Source organism: Papio anubis, chromosome 11 (genome assembly GCF_008728515.1).
Source record: "Papio anubis isolate 15944 chromosome 11, Panubis1.0, whole genome shotgun sequence".
Lineage (NCBI taxonomy): Eukaryota > Metazoa > Chordata > Mammalia > Primates > Cercopithecidae > Papio > Papio anubis.
In genome coordinates, this window is record NC_044986.1 from 108,994,712 (window position 1) to 109,020,888 (window position 26,177).

General features: G+C 36.3%; 1 protein-coding gene and 1 long non-coding RNA gene across 2 annotated transcripts in view; one reads left to right on the forward strand and one right to left on the reverse strand.

The window, feature by feature from the left end:
• CUBN (cubilin) overlaps positions 1-26,177 on the forward strand; it is a 308,229-nt gene that overhangs the window by 73,949 nt on the left and 208,103 nt on the right. Inside the window, 5 exon segments of the mRNA XM_031652472.1 lie at positions 15,244-15,436; positions 16,756-16,916; positions 17,613-17,794; positions 18,721-18,877; positions 21,470-21,657. Of these exon segments, the coding sequence (XP_031508332.1) occupies positions 15,244-15,436; positions 16,756-16,916; positions 17,613-17,794; positions 18,721-18,877; positions 21,470-21,657 (881 nt within the window).
• LOC116269497 overlaps positions 290-26,177 on the reverse strand; it is a 38,608-nt gene continuing 12,720 nt past the window's right edge. The window contains exons 2-3 of the long non-coding RNA XR_004177083.1: positions 12,258-12,459; positions 290-942 (exon numbers count right to left, since the gene is read on the reverse strand). This is a non-coding gene — a long non-coding RNA (uncharacterized LOC116269497). The remainder of the gene's footprint in view (positions 943-12,257; positions 12,460-26,177) is intronic.

The window sequence follows — 26,177 nt, forward strand, 5'->3', positions numbered from 1 at the left end:
AACTATAAAGAAGAGCAGAAGAAAAAGCAAGTGATAAAAGCAAAGGGGAGGCAGCGTTTTCATAGAAACTCAAAAGATTCTCCAGCCGGCTTCCCTGTGTGATAATCGTTACTTTGGCCTCTATTTGGTCTGCACAAGGCTGAAATCACAGGCTAGGGAGTGTTCGCTTTCTGTCCCTGGGCTGAGCCCGGCTGGTCACTGTGCCCGCTTGTTGTTGGATGAACTCATAGGTCTGACTAACACAGTCAGGCCATTCTAAATAGCAATCAGATGACGAGATCCAGAAAAACACAGCACACCTTCTGTTTATAATTCTGGAGCCTGCCACAGTTTCCCATAGATCAAGACATGAGCGATTGGCTCTCATGCGTTGCTGAGGGGGGGGGCGCCCTGCAGCAATTTTTAGGGAAGGGCTGGTGTCAGAAGACTGAGCCGGGGTTGGGTTGGTGACACCAGGTGGTAGGCTAGTCCTTTAAGGCAGTGGCTAGACCTGGAAGGCAGCCGGGGTCAGAGTGAGCTGCTGGTGTGGAAACACAGAGATGCTAGGACTCATTCTTTTCAGATGTCATCGTATGTTAGATACTTTCTGCAGAATAAAATAGCATCAGGGAAAAGCATCAAGGGAAGCTCTGTCATTGGCCCCCATCTTACTTTACTGCTCTAGCAGAAGTTATTTCCAGAGCAGTAATGTTGGTATTTTGTTGTTGATTTCTAGCTCCTCGGCCCCACAGGTGCGAGTTTGCCTGCTGAAATCTTTCCTGTCTTCATCTCATAAAGGTTAAGTTTCCGGATTTGAGTTCGGATACTTTTCCATCTGTAGTTTGTGCCGTGTGGCTATGATGTCAGCCCCAAAATATGTGTTTGAGAGAAAAAAGATTGGCTTCTTGTGATTACTTAGACTTCCTCCCTTGTTACTTTGTTTCTGCCTTTATCCAGATGTGCCTGGGAAAATAGAAAGAAAAGAACTAACAAGTACAAGGTTAGCAGGTTAAAACTCTTACGAAGTTCTTAATGACTACAAGACTCAGCTTTAATTTGACATATTAGATTTTGCTCATTCAAACTACAAAATATTTGAATCCTGAGAGAATGTAATTGACTAATGTTATCAATTTAAAGTAAAATTGTATATTCTATTAACATCTGTTGCATATACATTAATATATAATCCTGCTAAGAGGGAACTTTAAAAGTATAAACAGGAACAGAGAAAGGCACCTGATTCATTTTCACCTTTAATATTAGAGGAAAACCTATTTAACATCTAGTCCAGTGTTTTTCAAACTATAATTCATGACTCATTTGTGAGTCATGACATTAATTTATTCGGTTGCTACTTGTGATTGTTAAAAGTATGGAGTAGAATAGAAAGGAATAGGAGAGAAAGTATCAGAGTTTATCATACCAAGTTAGGTGTCGCTTCATGAGACCCATTTGCAGTATCTCTGTGCGCATGTATGGTTGATGTAAATGTATTTTTTAGGGTATGTCAATAAGGTTTGAAGCACACATCTATTCCAGGTACCTTAATTTTTAAATAAGGGAGATAGAAATCTAGGCTGTTGAATTTATCCTCCCAAGAATACATAGCTAATTGGTTTGAAAGTCAGACTAAACAATTGAGTCCCGTCTTAGAATCCATTTCTTTTGCCATGTCTAGATTAGCTCTTAGAAACGCTCTAAATGAACTGCATATAACAGCTAGTAACATTTAATTCAGGGCTATCACCAAACTGGGGAGGACTTTTCATATTTCCTGCAAAGAGAAAACTTCACAATTATCCAGGGAAATGGCCAAGGATGATCACAACATCAACACAGGATTAGAGATGAGCCCTACTGGGCTTTCTTGGCCTCCCTCCTTCCCAAGGCAGGATTCCCACCTAGTCATTAGTGGGTGGTTAGGGCTGTTTTTTATCAGTCATCCTGAAATGAGCTCAGAAGAGGCATCTAGGAGCGCAAAGTTAAGAAATGATGACAAGCATGCCCAAAGAGGGCTTCTTTACAATAAAAGAGTAAAGAGAGTTCTGTTTCTATTTTAAAACTTCAGTTTCGGAGGGTAGTGTTCTCAAATTCTAGTGTTCATAAGAAATTTGAGATGGGGGATTTTCTTTTTATAAATTCAGGCATCTGGGCGCCACCCAGAAATTCTGATTAAAATAGGTCTTGGGTGCTTGTTAAACGCCAAGCAATTCAAGGGGTTCTAAAGAAACTTTGTAGTTTATCAAGGACTCTGAAGGTCAAGTCTTAGCATGTGAATTGCTGTAGAATTACAAGGGAGATATGATAGTGGGTTGGACGGTACAACTGCTCGTGATAGAAAGTACTATTCATGACACAGGGAAAGGGGATGCTGTAGGGAGGTCAGAAGTCTTGGTCCTACTCTCAACCTTGACACTAATTTGGAATACTTTTGGTTCGTTTGTTTTTGTTGTTCTTGTTTGTTTGTTTGGTTTGTTTGTTTTTGTTGTTCTTGTTTGTTTGGTTTGTTTGTTTTTGTTGTTCTTGTTTGTTTGTTTGTTTTATTTTGTTTTGAGATGGAGTTTCGCTCTTGTTGCCCAGGCTGGAGTGCAATGGCAAGATCTTGGCTCACTGCAAACTCCGCCTGCTAGGTTCAAGTGATTCTCCTGCCTTAGCCTCCCAAGTAGCTGGGATTACAGGCATGGCCACCATGCCTGGCTAATTTTGTATTTTTAGTAGAGACAGGATTTCACCGTGTTGGTCAGGCTGGTCCTGAAATCCTGACCTCAGGTGATTCCCCCGCCTTGGCCTCCCAAAGTGCTGTTATTACAGACATGAGCCACTGCACCCGGCCATAATTTGGAATACCTTGGACAACTCACAAGCTTCTCTGATTCTTTCTGTCCACCTTGAATTCTGTATTCTTTGCTATGAGAGATTCAGCTATTTTCCCTCTGGAAAAGGTTTTATAGTAAGTCGATTCGTCTTTTAAAGATTTACTTTCTTACCGGCTACTGTTTTCTCATAATTTTGTATGTACAGGTGTCCCAGCACTTCTCCACTCAGTTCATTTATCTTGTTTGTTACATTTCTTACTCCTTAGAATAAAAATGCAACAAAACACTTCATCGTGATATTCTGAGTTCCCTACTTGTCTTCATCCTTAAATTGACATTTCCTGTGTAGAAAAACCAGGGATTGTGGCCAGGTATAGTGGTTTATGCCTGTAATCCCAGCACTTTGGGAGGCCGAGGCGGGCAGATCACCTGAGGTTGGGAGTTCGAGACCAGCCTGACCAACATGGAGAAACCCAGTCTCTACTAAAAATACAAAATTAGCCAAGCGTGGTGGCTCATTCCTGTAATCCCAGCCACTTGGGAGGCTGAGGCAGGAGAATTGCTTGAACCTGGGAGGTGGAGGCTGCAGTGAGACAAGATCGCACCACTGCACTCCAGCCTGGGCAACAGGAGTGAAATTCCGTCTCAAAAAAAAAAAAAAAAAAAAGAAAAGAAAAGAAAAACGAAAAGAAAAGAAAAACCAGCGACTGTTAAAGAGAATAGGATTTGGAAAGAGAGGACTTGGGTTCAAATTTTATCTTGGCCATGTCTGAAATAAGTATCTTTTAGAATTTAATCTGTAGGAACTTGAGATCTCTCATCTATACCTCTCTAAAAAGAGGGGTGATAATGCCTGGCTGTTTTGCAAAGTTGAGAAAGACAAAATGAGACATTCAAAGTGAAAATTACATTATAGTTGTAAAGGACCATAACTTTGCCAGATATAAAATATGATTCTCAATGTTCTTTTCTCAATTTTACAATAGCTACTTTGCTTATTTTTATATTAATCTGCACTGGTCATCTGAGAGGGAAAAGAAAAAGCAATGACCATGACCACCTAGCAGAAAATTGTGGCAAAATGTTGAGTTTGATTGAGAAGGCTTCTTCTTTCTTAAGGGAGAAACTGAACCTGTAATTATATCTTCCCTTGGGTCTTCATTTTGAAGGATGCTAAACCAAATATGTCTGTGGAAGCAGATCCTGGGTTGGCTGTTTATTTAGCACATTCCTAGAATATCTGAGGTCATATGGATTCATTCAGAACCCAAACATTTCATAAGTGATTTCAGAAAGCATAGCCTAAAGATTGAGCCTCAATGTAATTGGATAATCACATAAATCATCCCATAATGCAAAGCAGGAAGGAGCTGGAGCAGTTCCCCATAATCTAGGGTCTCCCTATGAGATGCATTCCTCTCTCCACAGGATCAGTTTGTCCTATTTCTGTGGCTCACATTTTATGGGACTGATATCATTGTTGCTTTGTGGTTTGGAGGGTTATATATGTTTCTCATTTTCCCCTTTGATAATGAGCTGAGTCCGTGTTACAAAAACTTATTTGAAAAATTTTAGTGAAGGCAGAGATACATTGTGAGTTTTAGAAATATCTAGTTTTGTGATTTTTGTAATGGTCCACGGAAGGCATTTGTATGTTTTCTCTTTTCTTTCTTTACTTTTTTTTTTTTTTGAGGTTGGTCAGAAAGAAAAATACGTGAGTTCTGCCAACAGTTGTCTTTGATCTTCAGAGATACGCTTTTCCATTGCTAGTTCAGTTGAACTTAGGGGAAAGAAGAAATGTACTTTGATTTTTCATTTCTTTGTAAATGTCCTTAGACCATAATAAAAGGCTAAACTGATATTGGATATGAATTTTCCTTTGGCTATATAAGATAAAATAAAAAGCATAGATACATTTTTATCTTTGCATTTTGTATTGATGTAATAATAAGCATCATGCCAACACATAAATATCCTTGCATGGAAACACATTCTAATTTAATCGTTTGTGCTTTGCTGAAAATCACAAGAGGAAATCAAAACTTGGTATTGATATTTTTCAGTATTACTACTATTCTAGAAGGAACCATTTATATTGTCAAGGGAAGAAATGTAAACATCTACAGAGTTCAGTGATAGTTAAGGGGAGTTTTTAATTTTTCAAGAAATATATATATTAAGTTCAGAGAATAATAATTTTTCTCTCTATGAAATTTGAATCTCATAAAACTAACATCAAATTTTAAGATTAAATATTCTAGTATTTAGTATGTATAGCAGGGATCCCTTCAAATATGGTATTTTATTTCTCTATTTCAATTTTATGTATTATTTATTAGATATCTGAATTATTTATTGTACTTCCTCTAGAGAGTGCAACCTGTCTGTGCACAGAACTTTCAAGCTTTTAACATAATATGGATTTTTTTCCTGTAATTTCAGTAAATTTATCCATAATTTTCAGAATTGTGTACACCCCTTTAACCACCTCTCCATTCAAACTATCAAATACTTCTGGCCCTCCAGAAGGGATCCTCATGTTCCTTTGATTAGTTTCCTCAACACCCTCTATGTCAGCAACCACAGACCTGGTTTCTACCAATACAGAATAGTTTTAACTGTGCAAAAGGCAGCTGTGAACAGGAAAACATAGTATGTCCTCTTTTGTGTCTGGCTTCTTTTTTTTTTTTTTTGAGACGGAGTCTCGCTCTGTCGCCCAGGCTGGGGTGCAGTGACGCCTCAGCCTCCTGAGTAGGTGGGACTACAGGCACGCACCACCACCACCCGGCTAATTTTTGTATTTTTAGTAGAGATGGGGTTTCACCATGTTGACCAGGCTGGTCTCGAACTCCTGACCTCGTGATCTGCCCAACTCGGCCTCCCAAAGTGCTGGGATTACAGGTGTGAGCCACCGCACCCAGCTTGGCTTCTTTCATTTAGCGTAATGTGTCTGGAATTTTTTCAAGTTGCTGGATTTATCTGTTCTTTTCTTTCTATTGCTGACTAGCCTTCCACTGCATGGATATATCGTAATTTGATTATCTGTTCACCTGTTGTTAGACAGTTGGGCTTTTCTCAGTTTTTAGCTATTACAAAAAAGCTACCATGACCATTGACATGCAAGTTTTTTGTGGACTTATTCATTCTCTTGAGTAAAATACCTAGGAGTAGAATTTCTGGGTCTCATATGATAATGATATGTTTAACTTTATGAGAAAGTGCCAAATTGTTTTCCAAAGCGGTTATGCCATTTTATATTCTCACCTATATGAATGACAATTCTGAGATAGGAGTTGGGGCTCAAAACCAGACCACACGGAAGACTGGCTAAGACGGGAAGAGACAGAAGCACCTCTTCATAAGACATGCCCAACAGCTCCATGACAGTTTGCCATTGCCATGAGAACACCCAGAAGTTACCATCCTTTTTCTAGAAATTTCCAAATAACTCACCCCTTAATATGCATGTGGGTGTCAATATGACTGCACAACTGTGCCAAGCTTCTTCTCTCAACACGTTGCATATGGGGTAGCCCTGCTCTGCAGGAGCAGTCACGGAGCTGGAACACTGATACCTCAGTGAAGCTGATTTTTTTCTACCACCAGCTCCCCCTTGAATTCTTTCCTGGACAAAGCCCAAAACCTTCCTAGGTGGAGTCCCAATTTGGGGGCTCATCTGCCTTACAGCGATTCTTTTCCACATCTTTCCCAATCCTTAATATTGCCAATCTTTTCATTTTTATCCTCTGGTAGTTGCATAGTAGTATCTGATGGTTTTATTTTGCATTTCCCTGATGACTAATAGTGCTGAGTCCTTTTCACATGCTTTTTGACAATTCATTTATTTTCTTTTGTGAGGTGTTCATTAAAACCATATTGCTCATTTTTGTTTGTTTCTTATTAATGAGTCATATGTTGTATATTCTGCATACAAATATGTCCTTTGTCAGATAAATGTATTGCAAGTATTTTCTCCCAGTGTGTGGCTAAACTTTTCTTTTCCTTATGGTATCTTTTGAAGAATAGAAATTCAATATATCCTTTTATCCCTTTTATGCTTAGCGCATTTTGTATCTTGTCTAAGGAATATTTGACTACCAAAGTTATCAGGATCTCCCACATGCATCCTTCTAGAAGTTTTATAGTTTGAGATTTTATATTTGTTCTATGATCCATTTTGAATCAATTTTTCTATATGGTATGAGTTATGTATCCAAGTGTGTTTAGCAAATGGTATTTAATTGTTCGAGCACCATTTGTTGAAAAGATTCACCTTCACCCCCACCCCCACTGAATTGCTTTTGCATTTTTGTTGAAAATCATCTGCCTGTGTTCATGTGTAGGTGTGCTTCTGGAATCTCTATTTCATCACATTGATGTGCATATTTACTCCTATAACAATAGGACATTATATTACTTAATATTACATAATTTTATATTGTATATTAAAATCTGGAAGTGTAAAACCTCTAGATTTATACTTCTTTTTCGAAATTGGGCTATCCTAAATTTTTTGTATTTCCATATTCATTTTGGAATCAGCTTTTCAATTATATAAAAAAACTTGAGAGTTTGATTGAGATTGCATTGAATTTACAGACCAATTTGGGGTGTAAAGGTCATTTTAAATTCAGTCTTCCAATCCATGAACATACTTTACCTCTCCATTTATTCATATCTTCCTTCATTTCCTTCAGCAATAAAGTTTTCAGAGTTTGTGCATATTTCCATTAAACTTTTTATCGAGCATTTCATGTTTTTATGCTGTTATAAAATGACATGCCATATTATATTATGCTATTATAAAATGACATGCCATATTATATATACATATTATAAAATATAGAATTTTTAAATTTTACTTTCTGATTGTTTGGCTGATATATGCAACATAAATGGATTTTTGTATACATATCTTGTATTCTGTAGTCTTGTGAAACTAGTTATTAGTTCTAATAAATAAATCCTTTAGTATCTACTACATAGATGACAATAACTGTGAATAAGTTAAATAAGTTTTATTTTTTCCCTTCTCTCTTTTTCTGTCTCTCTCTTTCTCTGTGTATGTGTATTGCTGTGATGGCTAGACCTTTCTGTGCATTCTTGAACAGAAAGGGTGAGGTTGGCATGGTTGACCTTTTTCTTACTTTTGACAGGAAAACATTTAGTCCTTTACCACTTAAGTATGATGTTAGCTTTGGATTTTCCATAGATGCCATTTATCAGTTTGTGGAGTTCCCTTCTGGGCATACTTGCTGAATTTTTATCCTGGATGGCTGTTGAATTTTTCTACATCTTTTGATATCTCTCAAAGCTTTTCTTTTTTATTCTGTTTAGGTGGTAAATTATGTTGATTTAGTTTTCTATTGTCAAATCAATGTTATATAATACATCAGAACTCCACCTGGTTCTGATCTATTATAATTTTTATGTATATTCAGAATTATTATGCTAAAATTGTGTTACGGATTTTTGCATCAATGTAAGACATACTGAACTGTAATTTTTTTGAATTTCTTTGTCTGGTTTAGTGTCGGAGTGACATTGGTCTTGTTAGAAAATATCTTCTCTATTTTCTGAGTTTGTGGAATATAAACAATTTATTCATTGTTTGATACAATCTCACCAGTGAAATTATTTGAGCCTGTAGTTTTCTTTGTAGGAAGGTTTTATATTACAAATTTAATTTCTTCAATTAATAGAGACTATTAAAGCTTTCTATTTCCTTTTGAGTCAGTTATGGGAATTTTGAAAGAATTCATCTATTTTATGTAGGTTGTCAAATTTATTTGCACAATTTTTTGTAATGGTGTCTATTATTTTAATGTCCAAAGATTCTATAGTGACATCCCCTCTTCATTTCTGAAAATGCTAATTTGTGTTTTTTCTCTTTTTTCTTTGATCAGTTTTGGTAGAATTCTATCACTTTTAATAATTTTCTCAAAGAATCAATTTTTGACATTATTTACTCTATTGCTATTGCATTTTCCATTTAATTGATTTCTGTTCTTATATTATCTCTTTTCTTTTTATTATTGCCTTAGTTAGCTTTTTTCTAGTTTCTTTAGATAAAAATTAACTACAGATAGATAGATACAGATATAGACTTTAAGCACTACCTCATCTCCCAAATTTTTTTTTTTTTTTTGAGACGGAGTTTCACTCTTGTTGCCCAGGCTGGAGTGCAGTGACATGATCTTGGCTCACTGCAACCTCCGCCTCCCGGTTTCAAGTGATTCTCCTGCCTCAGCCTCCCAAGTAACTGGGATTACAGGCACTGGCTGCCACGCCCGGTTAATTTTTGTATTTTTAGTAGAGATGGGGTTTCATCATGTTGGTCACTCTGGTCTTGAACTCCTGACCACGTGATCCACCTGCCTCAGCCTCCCAAAGTGTTGGGATTACAGGAGTGAGCCACTGCGCCTGGCCACCTCCCAGATTTTAATGTTTTATTTTCACTAACTTCCAGTTCAAAATATTTTCCAATTATCTTGTGATTTCTTCTTGGATCTATGGATTATTTGCAAATGTATTATTTAATTTTCAAATATTTGCAGGTTTTCTAGTTGTCTTATTGATTTATAATTTCAGTTTTATTGTGGTTAAATGATATGCTTTCTAAGTTTCCAATTGTTTAAAATTTATGGAGAATTGTGTTATAGCCTCGTATGTGGTCTATGCTGCTGAACATTTCATGTACGCTTGAAAAACTGCATTGTCTGCAGTTTCTAAGGGTAGTGCTCTCTGTCAATTAGCTTAAGTTGGCTGATAATGTTGGTCAGATTTTCTATACCCCTATTTATTTTTATCTGTTTCATTTTCAGTTACTGAGAGAAAGGTGATTAAATCTTCAGCTCTAATCATGGTTTTGTTTTTTTCTTTAATTTTTGCCTTTTCACTTTCCTTCATGTATTTTGAAACTATTACTTCATGCATGCACATTTAGGATTATTATATTTTACTGATAAATCATCCCCTTTGTCATTATGAAATGTCTTTCTGTAAATCTAATAATACTGTCCTTCTTGAAGTCACTTTTGTTTGATGTTATTTCAGTGATTTCAGCTTTCTTGTATTTACTGTTTATATGGTATATCTTTTTTCATTCTTTTACTTACAACCTAATTTCACCATTATATATAATGGTGTCATTATATATAATGTGCATGTATAGAAAAAACATATAATTGGGTCCTGTTGTTTCTGTTTTTTAGCTGAAGTATTTAGACCATTTACAACTAATGTAATTATTGTTATGGTTGAATTTAACATACCATTATGGTAGTTGTTTTCCATTCTTCTCTTTTTATGTTGCCATTAGCCTGTCTTCATTTTGGTTTACAGAATATTATTAGTATTCCGTTCTATTTCCTTCATTGTCTTTTTAATGATACTTTTTGTTTTTGTAGTTTTACACTAGGGCTAAAAATATACTCCTTAGCTCATAAGCAAGTTTTCTTAGCGTTAATATGCAGCTGCTTTACATTTCATACCTTCTAATTCATACCTGACACTTCATATTGTACACATTCTCCTTTATACTTCACAAGTGTAATAATCTCCTACTAGTGTAATTCCATCTACCTGTCCTTCTGTGTGCTGTTTTAGTTATATCTTTTACTTCTCTCTATATTATAAATTCATCTTACTATTATTTTTGCTTTAAATCATTCATTCTCTCTCTCACTTCTTTTTTTTTTTTTTTTTTTTTTTTTTTGAGACTGAATGTTAGTCTATGGCCTAGGCTGGAGTGCAGTGGCATGCTCCCAGCTCACTGCAACCCCCACCTCCTGGGTTTAAGCAATTCTCGTGCTTCAGCCTCCTGAGTAGCTGGGGCTACAGACATGAGCCACCATGCCTGGCTAATTTTTGTATTTTTTTTAGTAGAGACGGTGTTTTACCACGTTGGCCAGGCTGGTCTCGAACTCCTGACCTCAAGTGATCTGCCCACCTCGGCCTCCCAATGTGCTGAGATTACAGGTGTGAGCCACTGCACCTGGCCTACTTCTCTCTATATTATAAATTCACCTTACTATTATTTTTGCTTTAAATCACTAATTCTCTTTTAAGGAGATAATGAAAAGAAAGCCTAGCATATCTTATTAGATGTTTTTCATAAAATTTAGGAGATTTTTAGCCACTATATCCTTCTCTTTTTTTGACCCATTTTTATTTTCTTCTCCTTCTGGTTCTCTAATTGCATGTGTGTTAACCTACTGTTTTTTCTTTGTTTTTTTTTTTAATATCTGTTCATCTTCCTGGAGTTCTTTTCTCTTTGTTCTTTAGAGTAAATTAGGTATATTGATATATATTAAAGTGTACTGACCTTTTTTCTTCTACCTACAGTTTACTACTAAACTCATCATGAAGTTTTCATTTCAATTAGTGTAATTTTAAGTTATATAATTTCCATGATTTCTTTTAGTAATTTCCTCCCTTTTTGGGCCAAAATTTTTTATCTGTTTATTTTTTAAGGCTTTTTTCTTTAAGTCTTTGAACATATTTTTAATAGCTGCTTTAAAGTCTTTCTCTTTTAAATCTAACACCTAGATCGTCTTTGAATCACAAGATCACATTTTTTTTCTCAACTATGACCACATTTTTCTTGACTACTGATGACATTTGTTGATTCGATTCATATTTTCTCATTTTTGTTTTGTTTTGTTTTGTTTTGTTTGAAATGAACTCTCACTCTGTCGCCAGGCTGGAGTGCAGTGGCACGATCTCGGCTCACTGCAACATCCGCCTCCTGGGTTCAAGCGATCCTCCTGCCTTAGTCTCCTGAGTAGCTGGGACTACAGGCGTGTGCCACCATGCCCAGCCAATTTTTTGTATTTTTAGTAGGGATGGGATTTCACCATGTTGGCCAGGATGGTCTCGATCTCTTGACCTCGTGATCCACCCACCTCGGCCTCCTAAAGTGCTGGGATTACAGGCATGAGCCACCATGCCTGGCCCATATTTTCTCATTTTTTTTTTAACATTTATAGTAATTTTGGGATTTATAGTGGACATGATAGGTTGGGGCATGATATGGGTGTCCCATATCATGAGGGTAAATTATGTGTTGTAGACACTCTGTATTCTCTCCTCCTCTGAAACTAGTTTGATATCTAGCTGATTGCTTTGTATCTGCATAGGTTTATATCTTTATTCGCTAAAGAATATTTGTGAACATCCCTGTTTCTTGAGCCCCTCTAACTTGGTAGGTCTCAGCCTCCAACTTCTATGATTCCTGCAGGTCTTGTTAAGACTCATCCTTTGGTAGGGAAGTTCTAGAGAGCCCTACTCTTGGCCATGGTCTTCACTTGTAAGATACGGCCTTTTAGGTGTCTCATATGAATGCCTGAGGTGTTAAGGAGGTATCCCCATTCTGGAATGGGAGAGAACTCTAAATGATCTTGTTTCTGCTTTCAGCCTAGTAGCAGCTCCTGTCTGACATGCTTTTTGAAGTCTCACCTTATGTATTCTCAGCCCACGCTTAGCTAAGAAGCCATGGGAAGCCCTGCTCAGATGCCTGGCTTTCCTCTCTCTATACTTCTTCTCTGGAGAATTTCCTTATAGTTCCAGCTGCTTTGGCAATCCTAATCTTCGCATCATCAGCTCAGTAGGACTGTCATTCACTACATGGGATTCAGCTCCCTTCTGTGGTCAGGAAATTCTGCATAGGTAGAAAACCAAGGAAATCAAGAGTCATACATCATGAGTTTCCTTTCTGTCAAGAATCACAATCTTGTACTGCAGATTGTCCAGTATTTTGTTCAGTTTTACAGTTCTTAAGGAGAGGAGCTAGTTTAGTACAGTTGCTTGTCATAGTTGGAAGCAAAAAAAAATTAAAGAACCTCAGCCAACCAGGATAGAGTATAGGAAGGAGAGAGAGAGGAAAAATGAGGTGAGAAAAATAGAGGGATTCATAGGATTGGGGTATAGGGGTAGCTTGAAAGAGAAGAACTGAATGGAGTAGGGAGAGGAACTTAGATGCATGTACCAGTCCCCTTTGTTTCCAACACGTCATGTAATAATATTGCAACAACTACTTACTAGGACCTCATCTGGGCCAGGTACTACAGTGATAGTAAATAATGGTTAATAAGGTCTTATTCATATCCCAAGGTTTAGTAAGGTAAATATACTCACATAAAAACAATTACAAAATATGTCTGGGACTCAAATTGCTATTTACATACAATTTTATTATGCGAGATAAATTAGTTCTGCTTGGTTGGGAAAGGTCTCAGCCAACCTTAAATGATGGGTAAGAGTGTATATGTTAAACCGTGTATTGGCAGGGGTTGTGGGGCAGCGGGTTAGGTAAAGGGTAAAGCATTTCAGACAAAGTGAATGGTATAAATATCATTGGAATGCATCAGGAACTGTAGTTTACTTTTGTTCCAGCAACAGAAAAGAAACTTGGTGAGTAAATCAAAATTTCAGTAAAGATTAACAGACTCCCACCAGTTGTTCCAGAATAATCACATGCATGTAAGCAAGATGAAGGGAGACTACTCATCGTTGTTGCCCCAAAATATCTTTAATTCAGGTTCCACCACCTGAGAACCTGATCACACTTAACATTCTCCCACAGACAAGTTGCATTAGAGATATGCAAGACAATTGTATTTCCTCTCTGGGAGTACAGTGAGTAAGTGAGGAGCATTGTCTCTTTAAGAACAAGCGAATGAACAGATAATTTCCTCTAAATATTTGATTTACTGGCTAAAGCTCTCTGTGTGTGGGTCAATGAGTCTGTCTGTTCTGTCAACTCAGGGATACTGGGTCACTGCTTTCATTTGATGTCCTTTTTTTAGCTTAGTAATTTTCATTAGTGGGTCTGAAATATTAATAGACCAATGCTATACTCCTCCTGCTCTCTTTATCCCTCTTTTCTACCTTTCTTGTTGTCTCCCTTCTGTCTCTCTTATTCCCTTCCTCTCTGCCTTCCTTTCCACTTGTGGAAATTTTTTGGCAGACTACAGAAAAGCATACTTTTCTATACTTTTGGAGTTAAACATAATCTTTGGTGTTAAATGTCACTGTGAATTCATTCAATACAGTAAAGCCTTGATAGCTTGCTGTTTAAAATAGAGTAAAATCAAATATCTGGCGAATGCCCATTACTTTGAGGGCTATACACAGATGGTAGAACCTATAATACGTTCTATGCATCTCTATGTATTCAATACCAGTGATTCTTCTTTTCTGAGTATGATTATATAGCAGCAACTAGGGAAACAGCAGAACTAAACATCCTTATTATTATTCATATTATTATTATTTTTTTGACTCACAGTGAAACAAAATAGTTTATTGTATTCAAAACCTTTCAGTAGGAGACCTCTGTCTACTCCTATACCCTAGATTTAGGTTATGGCTGGATGCAATTGGAAATACATTAAAAATGCATGTATTTGCTGGGCATGGTGGTGCATGCGTGTAGTCCCAGATGCTGGGGAGGCTGAGACAGGAGAATCGCTTGAACTCAGGAGGCAGAGGTTGCAGCAAGCCAGGATCCCGCCACTGCACTCCAGCCTTTGCGACAGAGCAAGACTCTGTCTCAAAACAAAAACAAAAACAAAAGCATTCAAACCAGATTTTATTTGTAAAATATTTCCGATTTGGAGGGCATAGGAGATTGAGTGGGTGTTAGTAAACACAGAATCGACTGAATAGGTAATGTTAAAACTATTAAACCAGAAAAGTTTTTAAAGAAGATATTTATTTAGGACTTCAAAATTGTCCAGGTACTATCCTAAATGTTTTATGAATGATCTAATGTCTTCCTTATAACGTAAATGACCACCATTTACTGAGCGCATATCAATGGGCCAAGCCCTTGTAATGCATTATCTTTAACTCTTAAACCTACACTCAAAGGTAGCAACCCTCTTCATTTGAGAGATGTGGGAACTAAGGCTTAGAGAAGTACAGTGACTCTCCCAAGGCTGCAGAGCTTGTCTGTGTTTGAGAGGTTTTTCATTCAAGATCACTCTGGTCCTTGAGCCTGGGCCCCTATTGTTCACCCCATGGTGGGGGTACCTGCTTTGTCATTTCTCATAAATACATGCTTTGGCGAAAACCATTTTAAAGGAAGCTTATGGAAAGACAAGACTGAATTATTTCTAGGCCCTCCTGCAGTGGATCCTAATTTTTAATGTGTATGGTAATTTGCAAGGATTAGAAAAAAGTAACACTTTCAAGATTTAAAGGGTTGTTTACTCAAGACATATGTAACAATTTCCACTCCACAGCTTAGATTTACTGTTGGTAATTATTTTGTCTTTAAGATTACAAAAACTGTTTCAGAATGAAATCTTTATTTGCACATCCAGAATGGCCTATTGAAAATCAAGTATAGGCACAAATTAATGAAATACATATTACTGGATGTATTATAAATGTAACAGTATTTTCTATTTTCTCTCGTATGGTCTGTTTCTGTTCACAGCGTGTTTGCAAGACTACACAGATGATTTTGGGACATTAACTTCTCCAAACTTCCCCAATAATTACCCCAACAACTGGGAATGCATTTATAGGATCACAGTGAGAACTGGCCAACAGATTGCAATGCACTTCACAAACTTCTCCTTGGAGGAAGCCATTGGTGGAAACTACTATACAGATTTTCTGGAAATCAGGTAAGCACTTTTATTTATTTCATTATAATCTTTTCATTATTTATTCTCATTAATAATCTTTCCTAGGACTATTAAGGAAAAAATATGGTCATTCTCTGCAAAGCTCCCTGCTGTGCACTTTCTTGCAAGAAATAAAGTTTGTCATTTGGAGCCTGACTTAGGGGAAATACAGGAATTGCGTAAGATTCAGTGGTTATTTTGAAGTGATTCTTTTATTGGAAATACTTGAAAATAAACTCCAGATTTTATCTGGGCAAAGAAACAGATGTGCTACTACTCTGAAATGATGTAACTTGCTGCTGTTGAATACCTACTTTAATTATGTAAAATCGATGTAAATTTTAGGCTGTTTGCTGTTCATTTAATCTAATTATATTATAAAATGATGGCAGGATAGCAGTCTTAAAGTTTTCACAAAGTTTTCCTGTTCAGGTAATAGAAGTCTAGGCTTGTGAATTTCAATACAAGGCATTATTCTTTCTTACTGTCACTTTGAAAGAATGTATTTTAAAAGTTATATTTGCAGTAAAAGTAAGTTCACTTATATATTGTTATCTCTCTATGCCACTACTTTGAGTTAAATTAGGCTAATCATTCTGGTGGGCGTCTATATCAAATATTTTATTTGGGATTTAAAATCTGGAATCTTATGTATTATAATAAATGCTATTCTATAATATAAGGTAAAGTATTAAAATAATAAATCATAATTGGACCCTATCATGCTAAAATGACATAATTTTCTTAATTTATAGCAGTTACTCACTGTACTTCGGCGTTGAATAAATCCCTTTTTTGTTGTTTGTTTGAAAAAGCTACAGATTATAAACTAGATTTAAGGCACCAAGAGTTTTTAGGAAAAAATTATTTCCAGAATTTTGCTAAATATATCAAATATGATGTATTACATTTCAAAAATTTCCAAATCAGAAGGAAAACATTGGAAGATTCTCTGTGAAATACAGCAGTATGTTTATATTGTTAATAGTACAGTTTCTTTATCCTGTTTTCTCTGATACATTTGCCAGAGGCTTTATTTGAAAGGTGAAGATTAAACACATTCTCTCCCTTTGCAATTGGTTATATAAAACACCATGCCAACCATGAATAATGGTCATTCTTTATGAAGTCATTCAAATACCATTTAAAAAAATTTAAAAGTTAAAATCGTGTTTTTTAGAGTAAGAGTAGTGTTTGAGAGAAATTGCTTTATCTGATAAACTGCTAATGTTTGCAATCCCAAAGTTCAAATTATGTTAAATGTTTATACAGTAATATTTTCAGTAACCCAATACATTTTAATTTCTGTATTCTGCCAGAGATGGAGGCTATGAAAAATCACCATTGCTGGGAATATTCTGTGGCTCAAATCTACCCCCAACAATCATCTCTCATAGTAACAAACTATGGTTAAAATTTCAGAGTGACCAAATAGACACGAGGTCTGGATTCTCGGCTTACTGGGATGGGTCGTCAACAGGTAAATAGCAAGAGCTTACTGGAGAAGCCGATCTGATTGGTTTCTTGATTCTGGGATTGTCGTGCTCTGTTCACCACTTGTCCATTTTGCCCAGCTGTATTTAAACTTCAGTATTGCAAATATTTTAAAATTAATAGCAGCCATTTCTTTTTAATAGACAAAGGGAAAAAGTTCTAGTTTCTTTTTATCAATAAATAAGAATCCTGGTTAGAATAAGGAAATTGCATTAATGGAAATTGGGGCTGGGTGCTGTGGCTCACTCCTGTACTCACAAACACTTTGGGAGGCCGAGGCAGGGGGATCACCTGAGGTCAGGAGTTCAAGACCAGCCACCAACATAGTGAAACCCCATCTCTACTAAAAATACAAAAATTAGCCGGACGTGGTGACAGGTGCCTGTAATCTGAGCTACTGGGGAGGCTGAGGCAGGAGAATCACTGGAACCTCGGAAGTGGAAATTGCAGTGATCCGAGATCATGCCGTTGCACATTAGCCTGGATGACCCAGTGAGACTTCATCTCAAAAAAAAAAGAAAAAGGAAATTGGGTTTGTAGGCTAACTACTCTTTCATGATGCTGTTTTGCTGTATAACTTGATTTAAAGGATAGCAGAGTGGCACCAGTTTAATACAGACAAAAGGATTCAATTTCCCCAAAAGGAAAAGGGTGTGTGTCATTCCATTTCTTTCTCCTCTAGGTTGCGGGGGTAATCTCACCACTTCAAGCGGCACATTCGTATCTCCCAACTACCCAATGCCCTATTACCACAGCTCTGAATGCTACTGGTGGTTGAAATCTAGCCACGGCAGCACATTTGAACTGGAATTCAAAGACTTTCACTTGGAGCATCATCCAAACTGCACTTTAGATTACCTGGCTGTATGTATAATGTTTCCATTGTGTCATTCCCTGCTCCCATCTCACCCAACACACAATGCGCTTATTTTTATTTTGGAGATTCAAGAAAGGGGAGCATCTAAACAGAACATCCATATAAAAATTCAAACAAAATAGAAACATACAAGAAATTTGGTGAAAATGACCATCTTCGAAGAATTGAATGGCTCGATACACTAAGTATTTAAAATATATTGACCATAGACTATTAAGATATGCTGAAAATCTCCTGAAAGGGGTTATGGGATTTATTATAATCATTATTTATGTAATTTCCACATATGCATTGAAAAAATCACAATTTAGAAGAAGACAGTTTTGATGAAGTAGAGAAGATAATTTGAGTCATTCAACTAGGACTTTTCACAGTACGGCAATTCACCATTGTTCATTTGTTAAAAAGCTAAATAAAAATGTATTGAAATGTCATGAATCATAAACTATGGAATCAAAAACAAGGAGGACAATTGATATCAGCTGTGGCATTACAATGTGTATTAGGCTTTCATTTTCAATCTTCAGCCTTCAATGTAGGCTCACACGTTTATTACTGCTGCACATATCCACAGCTTAATTGCCTGAGTTTATGGCCTGAATTTATAAATACCTAAATATAATTTGTAAAGTTATTTTATTTCATGACTATTCTTTTGTGATGTCATATATATAACAAAAAATATATTTATTATATATAGATATATATTTATTTTATGCATATCTATGTTTATATATAAATATATAATTAATATTTATAATATTATATATATTTACATATAATTACATATCATATATTTATAATATATATACATAGTAAATATATATATATTATATTTCTCACTTCTGGATTATAGTCCTTTACATAATGTTGATAGTCTCAGCCATCTAACATTCAAAATGTTTTCTTAAAGGTATATGATGGCCCAAGTAGCAGCTCTCATCTGCTAACTCAGCTTTGTGGGGATGAGAAACCACCTCTTATTCGTTCTAGTGGAGACAGCATGTTTATAAAACTGAGAACAGATGAAGGTCAGCAAGGACGTGGCTTTGAGGCTGAATACCGGCAGAGTAAGTGTGAATACTGGCAGACTAAGTGTGAATACCGGCAGAGTAAGTGTGAATACCGGCAGAGTAAGTATGTATACTGGCTGTTCAGTGCCTAGAGTGGGCCTTCAAACTCTTGAAACAAACTGAAATAAGTGTAATGCATTGGTGTGAGCAATTGAACTTCATCTTAGTTTCTTACGTGAAAAATTTAACTCCATTTGAGGGAGAAATACTTATGTATTAAATTCAATCTCATATAACTAAAACATCTGGCAAACTATAGAAACTTAAAAGAGTATTTAATATGCCGAGAGAGTTGCAGTTCAACGAAAGATCAGTGTAACAGACTAATGACCAATAGCTTTTCATTTGCATCACACATTGCAATCTTGCAGTGTACATTATATTATTCCAGTGTACGTAGTATTCTTTCACACTACTCTCTACCTTAAAAGGTACCTTAATTTTATTAAGGAAAACTGTGGTCCATGTGATTCGTGCATGGAATAAGCATGTTCTTTACAGTAGAAAAATCTGGCTATTGTACAGACGCCATTTTAAATCTACTTTTCCCATATAGCAACATGGTGGAATTAAAGGAACATTGAGCAAAATGTCAAGGGGCCTGGGATTTGTTCTGGCTCCTAACCCTTGAGAAGATCACTTTCCTTTGTGGTCCCACAGTTTCTTCTTTTAGAAAAGGAGATTAAATTAGCTGGTCTCTAAACCTGTATTCTAGCTCTAGAATTAAATGCTTTTTGAAGTTAGTTCCAAAATGGACATTCAAGAAAAACTGTCAGTATTTTCTTGAATTTGTTATTTGATAAAGACTTTTACTTTATCAAAGTAAAGTCTAGGTTTTGGAAATATAATTCTACTGAATCAAAATTTATCCATAATTTTACACAATTATCTTTTCCCACAGAATCAAAATCTATCCATAATTTTATGCAATTATCTGAAAATGGAATTAAAAGTCACAAAATTATTATCTGAATACACAATATCCCTTGAATTAATTGAAAGAGTAATAACATTTAACCTTGATTATGTATGAATTTTAAGATTCACATTCATTTACATCTGGGGATTAGTCTGAATCTTAGATCATTTTGAATATTGAGTTTTAATATAAAGCTTTTTTCTTCAGAAATGTATCACTAGTGTATAAAAAGGTTTCCCAAATTCTATCAGAGATACATCTGTTTTACTATATAATCATTTCTCTAATTTTATTACTACTGTGCTAATCTATTTCTTGGTTATAATCAGATTGTTTAAGGGTTTCTTTTTTTCTTTTTATTTCTGAGATATTTTACTTTTCTCTCATAATTTCAGAACCCTGAAAGTGTAAATGAGTGCACATAAGAGGAAAAATCAGAGCAAACTAGTGAGATTATCTGTAAAATTTGCCATGGGAAATTGGAGATTTACAAATAGTGTAAGGTCTGAGTGCTGAGAGCAGCCCATGTGGTTTACCGGAATATATTTTCCTGGGCCCTGTGTTGCCCCAGTCATCGAGGCACGTGATCCCTATCTGCCTAATAGGTGTAACTTCTCACAGGCTTCTAAAACAATAAGATTATTCTTTAGAAATCCTTTCTGTACAAAGCTGTGACCTAAAGATTTTCAAACAGAATGGGTTTAAGTATTCTCCCTGCTCCAACAAAGCAAAGTTTGAAGAGCCACAAATGTACACTTTTTTAAACCAAAGTTATAAATGGTGTTCTACCCACCTTCAGAAAGCATGTTGTAGTAGGAATACATCTATGAACCCCACTTTCAGAGACAGCTCATTCCATATAATGTTTATTTCCCATTCTCTTTTATTGCATATCATAGAGATAATATATTCCTTGTTTAAGTCATTAGGATCAGCTGAATTGGGCACCCAGGATTAGACATACTTAGAGGTATCTAGTTTGGTTTTGTTGAAAACTCAGCTCAAGAAAATGCCACCATTGGATTGAAGGCTTTTTTTTTTTTTAATTTCACATTTTCATTTCTTCTTTAAATCCTTTATACTCCGTCTATTCGCTTGGTACTTCCTGATGACTAACTAGAGGAAGAACGGAGCCTTTGTTGTGAATTTCACGCAGACTTTTGAATGTTCAACAAAGCCATGTTGTTACTCGTTTTTAGCACTCACACAAGATTTTGGGTTTTTAAACTGTTCAATTTAAAAGTCAGAATTTCTGTCCCTTCCAAATGTTAACATTAAAAAAGCAGCAGCACAGAGCGTTGAATGCGCTTCTCTAACAAACAAATCGGACTGATCCCTGAATAGAATCAAGTTATTCTGCTCTCCACAAATTCAAGGGAATTCGATGCCTATTTTAATATGACTACTTAATTTTCATGACTCTTTAGTTTGAATTCACTTCAGTATTATTTCACATATCTTCTAAATGGAAATCCTTTCACTATGAAAATATTGTACCAAATATATATGTGTGTGTCTGTGTGTGTGTATATATATACAGACACACACATTCACATCATATATATGTGTGTACATACATATATGATTTTTATCTTTTTTTTTTAAAGGAAAATCTCGGAGCAATTATGATGTATATAATAGTGGTTCTTAACAGTCATTTTTTTTTCCAGCATGTGAGAATGTGGTAATAGTCAATCAAACCTATGGCATCTTAGAGAGTATAGGGTATCCAAATCCTTATTCTGAAAATCAGCATTGCAACTGGACCATCTGGGCAACTACAGGCAACACTGTGAACTACACATTTTTAGCTTTCGACTTGGAATATCACGTAAACTGCTCCACAGATTATTTAGAGGTATGTATTATAAAGCTTAATTGATCACTGCATTTTCAGATCAAGTTAGAATCCATCATGCTTTTTGGAATCAAATCCCTAATTCTGCCCCACACATCTATAACACACCAACCACCCATAGTATTTGAACAGGTATATTTCATATTTAATGTATTAAATTGTGAATACAGAGAACTATCTATGTTTTTAGGTTTCAGTGTAACTTCTGGACTGATTGACCTCATATTATTTAACTTACATGGAAAGAGAGTAATAACCTCTATTTTTTGTTGATTGTTTTTATGTTTGTTCTCAGTGTATAAGAGATCAGAAAATGTTTGGGTATCTTCGATTTATTTAAGATGTCATTTGCCTAGTATGAGGTATCATGGTTTTGATTATTGTTTTTGTTTTTAAATGTAAGTTCATTTCAGTATATTTTTATTTTTGTAAAATTGAAGTTTCAATTGTTATAATGATGACCACTAGTAACATTTTATTGAACTGTCTGTATGCAATTTTAGGCAATAAATGTTGCTTAAATATTAGGCAACCTTGAATATAAGGTGATCTGCTATTTCTGCAATAAGAAATTTTATTTTAAAAAGCTTTTTGATAACTTGCATATGTAACTTTTAGGGCTATAAATTGAGAGATTATTTTGGCATCTACATTTCATCATCAGTAAAATCACTTTTTGGGTCATCTAACACATTATCTTTATTTCTGTCTATATTGTTAATACATAATACTTCAAAAACTCCACATATAATGTTTGCACTGGATACCCTTTCTGAAGTGATAAGTACTTGCTCTGATAACAGAACATTTTTTTTCCCACCCGCCCACCTACCAGCAGCCTGGTGACTTAAGGTAGTTCTTTTTAAGGTGGTCAGTGATTTTTAGAAGTCTTACTTACAAAGACTTCAACATCCATTGCTTGCAGTTCTGGGGTCATATTCTCAAAAAAAAAAAAATATGTTGTAATATGTTCTTAATTGTGTTTTTACAAGTTCTATAGGAAAATTGGCATTGGTTGAGGTTGTTTGAGGTTAACATATAGTTTCCAAATAGCACTTTTGTTTGTGAAAACAAAGCATTCTGCACTTTGAGAGACTCTGTGAGGTCCTAACTATAAGGAGATTCCCTTGTTTTTCAGAGATAATTTTTTGGGAAAAAATTTTGCTTTACATCTACAAAAGTACAATATTATAGAAATATTAGCCATAGCGTTTACCCATTAGAAAGTTTTGTTTACCAGTATTCTAAGAAAATATGACACAACATAAAACAAACTTACAAGCACATACTTGGCAATGGTTTTAAAGTCCACCTTCCTTGACCTGGAGCTCGACTGATCTCCTTTCATTTACCTAGATTAGGTATCCATTTCTTCACATAGTGAGACCTTGTTCATGTTTTAGAAAAAGCAGAAAAGTTGCTTTCAAAGCCCGTTGTTTATACTGTGAACACAGCAGTTGGTCATACCTCTTTTTACCAGTTAGGACTATCCTGATTCCCTACTGGACTGTGGGCTTCTTGAAGGTCGTGCTGTCTCCTACTAACTTTGTCCCAGTCACTAATTATACAGGTGGGACATTACAGGAGTTCAATCAGTTCAAGTTGAAATGAGTATCACAACCATATTTTAGTATCAGTTGAATGATAGCTACTAGTTAATGAGAAAGATTGAATTCCAAACTGGCGTTTTTGTATGACCTCCTACACATTCAGTGCAATCCTACAGATTTGAGCACAAACCGAACTAGAACTCATGACCTTGCCGAGCGTTGCACGTGTAACAGTGTGCTGGGCACCATAATCATGATTTGGTAAAGTGTAATGGAGAAAGCTACAGAAAGGAGGATGCTTTTGAATTAGGCTTTAAAGGAGGCTTTGGCAGAAAGAGTGGGGAGGAAATGAGATGAAACATTTCCAGGACCTGAACTCCACTTCTTTGAACTCATTTGAGGATGGAATGGTAACAAAAAGGTGTTTAAAAACTCAAATTAAAAAATGCTTGTTCCAGCAACTGCAGAGTAGCTCATTAGAGCCCCTTATGGATGACGTGCCTGTCATGTTATGGTCATGCCATTTCTCTTGTGCAACATTGATGGTGAAAGAGCAAAAATACAAAATGAGAACCAGAAGTTCAGAGAGGCCTTCCAAAGAACGGCGCCGTTGCCAGAGGGAGGAGATTGTTTTCCATCTCTGCGAGCCAAGAGGCCAGACCAGAGCAGTAGCTGCAATAGCTGATCTATGATGGAAATTTTAACACACAACCAACCATTAACAGAGAGAAAACTCACAAACACAGAAATCTAGCTTCCATTATTTTAATCGCTTCTTCTAGTTACAGGGTTTTTTTCAACTGACTTCCCCAAATCCCAATTGGATGACTGTTATTATAGCCAGAATTTAGTTAGTCTGAATTAATAAAATGGAAACTATAAAAAGACTCAATAGGTGCTGGTCAGGCACTATCCCGGCTTGATGAGAGGTAGGGATTGGTAAAGGTTCCATTGGAAACCAAATCCATCCTTTATTATTTCACCCTCTGGGCAAAACAAAATGTTTCAGATCCAGAAATAAAATATGCAGTGGGAGAAGGGACTGTTTGCTTAAAGGAGTAAGACCATTTACCCATGCAAACATGGGTAATCAACCTGAAGAGTTCTGGCTGTATTTTACAGCTTGATTTCAGTCTTCCATTTTATTTTGAGTCTGAGTTTTCATGCAGAAGAGATTTCAAATGAGTGATTGAATATAGAAATGGAAATGGTAGATTTGGGAGAAATCAACATGGAGATGTATAGGAAGCCCAGATATTTGCTAAGTCAACAGGGAGCATGTGTGTAGTGAGAAGACGAAGTAGGAACACTAAGAGGTGGTTGTGGCTGGGTGTGGTGGCATACGCCTATAGTCCCAGCTACTCAGGAGGCTGAGGCAGGAGAATCACTTGAACCCGGGAGGCGGAGGTTGCAGTGAGCTGAGATCGCACCATTGCACTCCAGCCTGGGTGACGGAGTGAGGCCCTGTCTCAAAAAAAAAAAAAAAAAGAGGTGATTGTGTCATGGGAGCCAAGGGAAGAGCAGTCGAGAGAGCTCATGGTTCAGAAGGGTCCCTTGGAGATAAGTGTGACTCTGGTCAGAGCAGTGTTTGTGGGGTGGCGAGAGCAGGAACCAGACAGTGCAAAGAGGCTGAAGAGGAGAGAGTGAGTGTAGACTGAAGTCTAGCTCCCTGAATTCTGAGGCTCTCTGTAACAAACCAGAGTAAGTGATGGCTTCTTTTCTCCAATCCTTATCCTTCATTTCCCTAACTGGTCCTCATCTAGTTTGCCTGTGTGGGACATACTAGGTTGCATGTTCTCTTGTATGTCAGTTCCTCTTTAAATGTGGCCCCAGAATTGGATGCAACAGTTCAACTAAACCTGGCTAGGCCCAAGTAGGTTGGAACTATATTATCCAGTTCATATATTTCTGGTGTTGTATGCTGAAGTTAAATGGGGTTTATTGTAGCTAAGTCATAATGTTGGCCTATATCAACATTTATAATCTCCATATCACTTTTACACAAATTATTATGACTTTATAGCCTTGCTCATATAATTTTAAAAAATCTAAACAGAGATATTGTTCCTAATGAGTCAGATTTGATTTTGTCTGAGAATCATGACCTCCCTAAATCTTCATTCATTCCTTTTCAGAGCATTATTCATTTGCATATAGACTCATTGGCCACTGACCTAGTACTTCTTCAAAAATAATTGATAAAAATGTCAAACAAGATTGCATCTATTTCAAATACTCTTAAACAACAGGGTCTTTTGGTTAAAATTGATGTGTTATTAAGTGCTTTTGGAATAGCACTATTCAAACTACTAGGTAATAAAAGCTAATATCTATTCAGCATGTATTATTTGCTAGATAATTCTCACAGCAACCCTGTATTATAAGAAATATTATCTGCATTCGTTAGGTGAGAAAAGTGAGACAGATATAGATTGTCCATATTCAGAAAGATTGTAAGTGTCAAGGCAGGCTTTCTAGCAGGCACTGTGACTCCACACCAATGCTCTCAGCCATAACACCACACACCGCGGGGGCACTCTCAACTTCCTGTTACTCTCACAGGGATCGTGGGGGGGTGTTCCCGCAGCCCCCAAGTCTACCATTCTATTGATACTCTCGTGAAGAGAAACCAATGTTTTGCCTGACTCCATAAATAAGCAAGTGTCATTTATTATAATTACCTCTTTCTTTGCTTCATGTTGACAAATTATTTTTAGTGTCTAATTTAGAATTTTTCCAAAAATTACTCTTAATCTTACTGACCTACGAGATTCTAGAATGAATCTTTCCCCATCTTGGAAGCTGCAACGTTTTCCCTTCAGCCCTCTGGCAGCCCTGCTGGTTCTCCTTGCCTGGGCTTGCACTCTTGGTTGCGGCACTGAAACACAATCTGAGCCACATGAAGATGACAGGCATGTGTGACAGTCTGGTTACTCTGAGAAGGCTCGCACCTCCCCCGACACAGGAGAG